This window comes from Sinocyclocheilus rhinocerous, unplaced genomic scaffold (genome assembly GCF_001515625.1).
Source record: "Sinocyclocheilus rhinocerous isolate Xijiao unplaced genomic scaffold, SAMN03320098_v1.1 scaffold1148, whole genome shotgun sequence".
Classification (NCBI taxonomy): domain Eukaryota; kingdom Metazoa; phylum Chordata; class Actinopteri; order Cypriniformes; family Cyprinidae; genus Sinocyclocheilus; species Sinocyclocheilus rhinocerous.
Window position 1 is genome coordinate 220,427 of NW_015664019.1, and position 2,815 is coordinate 223,241.

General features: G+C 37.1%; 1 protein-coding gene across 1 annotated transcript in view; it reads left to right on the plus strand.

The window, feature by feature from the left end:
- Nucleotides 1-2,815, plus strand: part of LOC107729338 (collagen alpha-1(XVII) chain-like) — an 18,973-nt gene that overhangs the window by 1,539 nt on the left and 14,619 nt on the right. The window contains exons 2-6 of the mRNA XM_016539807.1: nt 368-444; nt 579-635; nt 759-905; nt 1,524-2,003; nt 2,153-2,195. Of these exons, the coding sequence (XP_016395293.1) occupies nt 381-444; nt 579-635; nt 759-905; nt 1,524-2,003; nt 2,153-2,195 (791 nt within the window). The 5' untranslated portion in view covers nt 368-380. The remainder of the gene's footprint in view (nt 1-367; nt 445-578; nt 636-758; nt 906-1,523; nt 2,004-2,152; nt 2,196-2,815) is intronic.

Genomic DNA, 2,815 nt, shown 5'->3' on the forward strand with positions numbered 1-2,815 from the left:
AAAATCAATTCAAAATATTAAAGAGCAAAAGGTATGAGTATAATAATGATTCTAACATAACACTAAGCCAAACACCAAAAAAACTACATATATGTGTATGTACAACCACACACACATACACACATATATATATATATACATACAAATTTATAAATTCAATATATATATTATTTCATTTGCATTTAGTTTGTTGACGTATTAAAATAACTCAAATTAAATAAAACTATATGATTGAGCATTTGAAGATGATATATATCTTATATATACAAGATATATTTCACAGCATATGAAAAGCAAAGCTAAAATTAAATATATGAATAAAAATCGGGTGTCCTATTTTATTGATAAGAGTCACTTTGGTTTACAGTAGTTAACATGGAATGGACAAGCTAACCACAACCAAGATTGTGAAAGTAGAGGGGGGATCTGGAGGATCTGGAAAAGGTGAGTGTGTAAAAATAATTAAATAAGAACTAATTAATTAATTTAGCACAACTAGTACAACTGGAACTTGTGCATATAATTTAAATAAATTTGTCCCTTAACCTGAATGATTTAAAAAAATAAAAATAAAACAGAAATCCAGAAACACACAGAAACTGTAACGACCACAAGACTGACATCTCTACCCCCAAGTAGGTTTAAATGTCCTTTCTGAAATAACTACACTTCATTAAAAACTATTAGTGTTGTTCTCTAATTTGAAAAACTGTGCAATCTCCTTCCCTGCTGAATGTTACTTGGTGTCTCCCCACTAGAGGGCAAGAGCAGCTCCGTGAGCAGCCAACAGGTACTGACCTCCATAGTGAACAGCTCAGGCTCTGGAGGAGCTGTTCTGGTGGAGAAGAAGATCATCACCCACAGCAGTGCTGAAGGAGGCGCTTCCAGAAGTTATGTCATATCCTGTGAGTCCAGAAATCATCCAGCATTAACCGGCTATATATTAGATATAGAGGACATTTCTGAAATTAAGACATGCATATATTAAAGGGGTCATATGATGCTGCTAAAAATAACATTATTTGGTGTATTTGGTGTAATGAAATGTGTTTATGCGGTTTAAAGTTAAAAAAACACATTATTTTCCACATACTGTGCATTATTGTTTCTCCTCTATGCCCCGCCTTTTTGAAACGCGTCGATTTTTACAAAGCTCATCGATCTGAAAAAGAGTGAGGTAGATATGTGGGGGCGTGTTCGAACGAGCCGTTTTAGGTAGGTGTGGCTAACTCTTAACTTTTATAAAGAATATCTCTTTGGATTTGAGACTTTAGTCTTTGCAACTTTACAGATCTTCTTTATGCACCAAGAGCTTGTAACACTCCAAAGAGAAAGGAAAAAATGAAATCACATCATATGACCCCTTTAAGGAATATTTATTGAAAATTCATGAAAGGAGCAGTACATTTTATTATTAATTCACAAAGCTGTTGGTCAGCCGGTGCAATACATATACTGGACTATAGCAGAGAGATGTATTTTCCAATTTTTGAAGTTGATCAATACTTCTCTCTTCTCTCCAGCCTCCTCGTCTGGACGTTCAGCCAGCAGCAGTTCAGGAGCAGGTTCTGTGATTGGTGGATTCGAAGAAAAATCTCGTGAAATCAGCGTAACTGGACCGATCAGTAGCTCCACGGTTAAAAGCTCTAGTTCTGCAGTTAAAAGCTCTAGCAGCGTCTCTAACTCCATCACAACAGTAGGCGGTTCCTCAGCAACAGGTGGAGATCTTTCCTCTGGATACGGGTGCATCTCCTCCTCTGAGTTTGCGTCTGGTTCCTCAGGCGGTTCTGTTAGTGTTTCTGGAGGCAGTATGAACATATCCAGAGGTGGAGGAGGTGGAGCTGGCTCCTCTGCAGTCATGTCTGCCGGAGGAACTTCCAGCTTCATGACTGTGACCAAGTTCAGCTCCTCGTCCCCCAGCGGGACACGGAAAGGTTTGAGTTACAGCACAGTTCCTGCAGAGAGGAAGACCAGTCTGAGCTTTCACACTGGAGGATACGATGGTAAGTCTTTAGAGATTATGACCCTTTTGGATATATTGATTTCAAAAGAGAGGAATTTCACACTGTATGTATAATTATTGATATTAGTTTAAATATGCATTATTAATCATATTTAATAAACAGTATGTGTGTAATTTATATTTACCTAGGGAGCTCCAGTGGCAATTCTTCCCCTGAATACATTAAGAAAGAATACGGTACGTCCATTTAGTATTTTGTTTTGGGACTGGTCTGAATTTCAGGGAAAACGACATTTGTAATTTGTAGTATGCATGAAAGAAATTTATCATTAATCAGCACATTTTAGAAAACCCACGACGAACTCACCTCACACGAGTGCAATTTTTACCTCTGTTTACGGCTGAGCAGGACATTTCGATTGGTTCCGCCTCTTTTAAAAATGTTGCTAATAGTCTTTTAGATACATCACACGTGAAACGTGATTCGCTACCTGCTTGTATCGTGTATCGAGGGGCGGGACATGCTCGTTCTTGGGACCATTTGATTGGACAGAAATGTGCGCAGAATAAGTTATCAATATATGCAAATCTAAGTAATACACGGTTACAGTATTTATGTTTTGACAACGATCAAAAAATTGATTTTGTTTGCGAAAGTGTATTTACGTCAGTCAAAAATGAGCACCTACTTTTGTGGTGACAGAAACATAAAAAAACCTAGCAAAACAAATGTTGAAGTATATGTAAAAATGTACTTTTAAGATCATGCAACGCTGAACGTGTGCTGTTGTATGTTTTTTCTTTTTCTTTTTTTTATTATTCTCGTGGGGTGAACACTCTCCAATTCAGAGG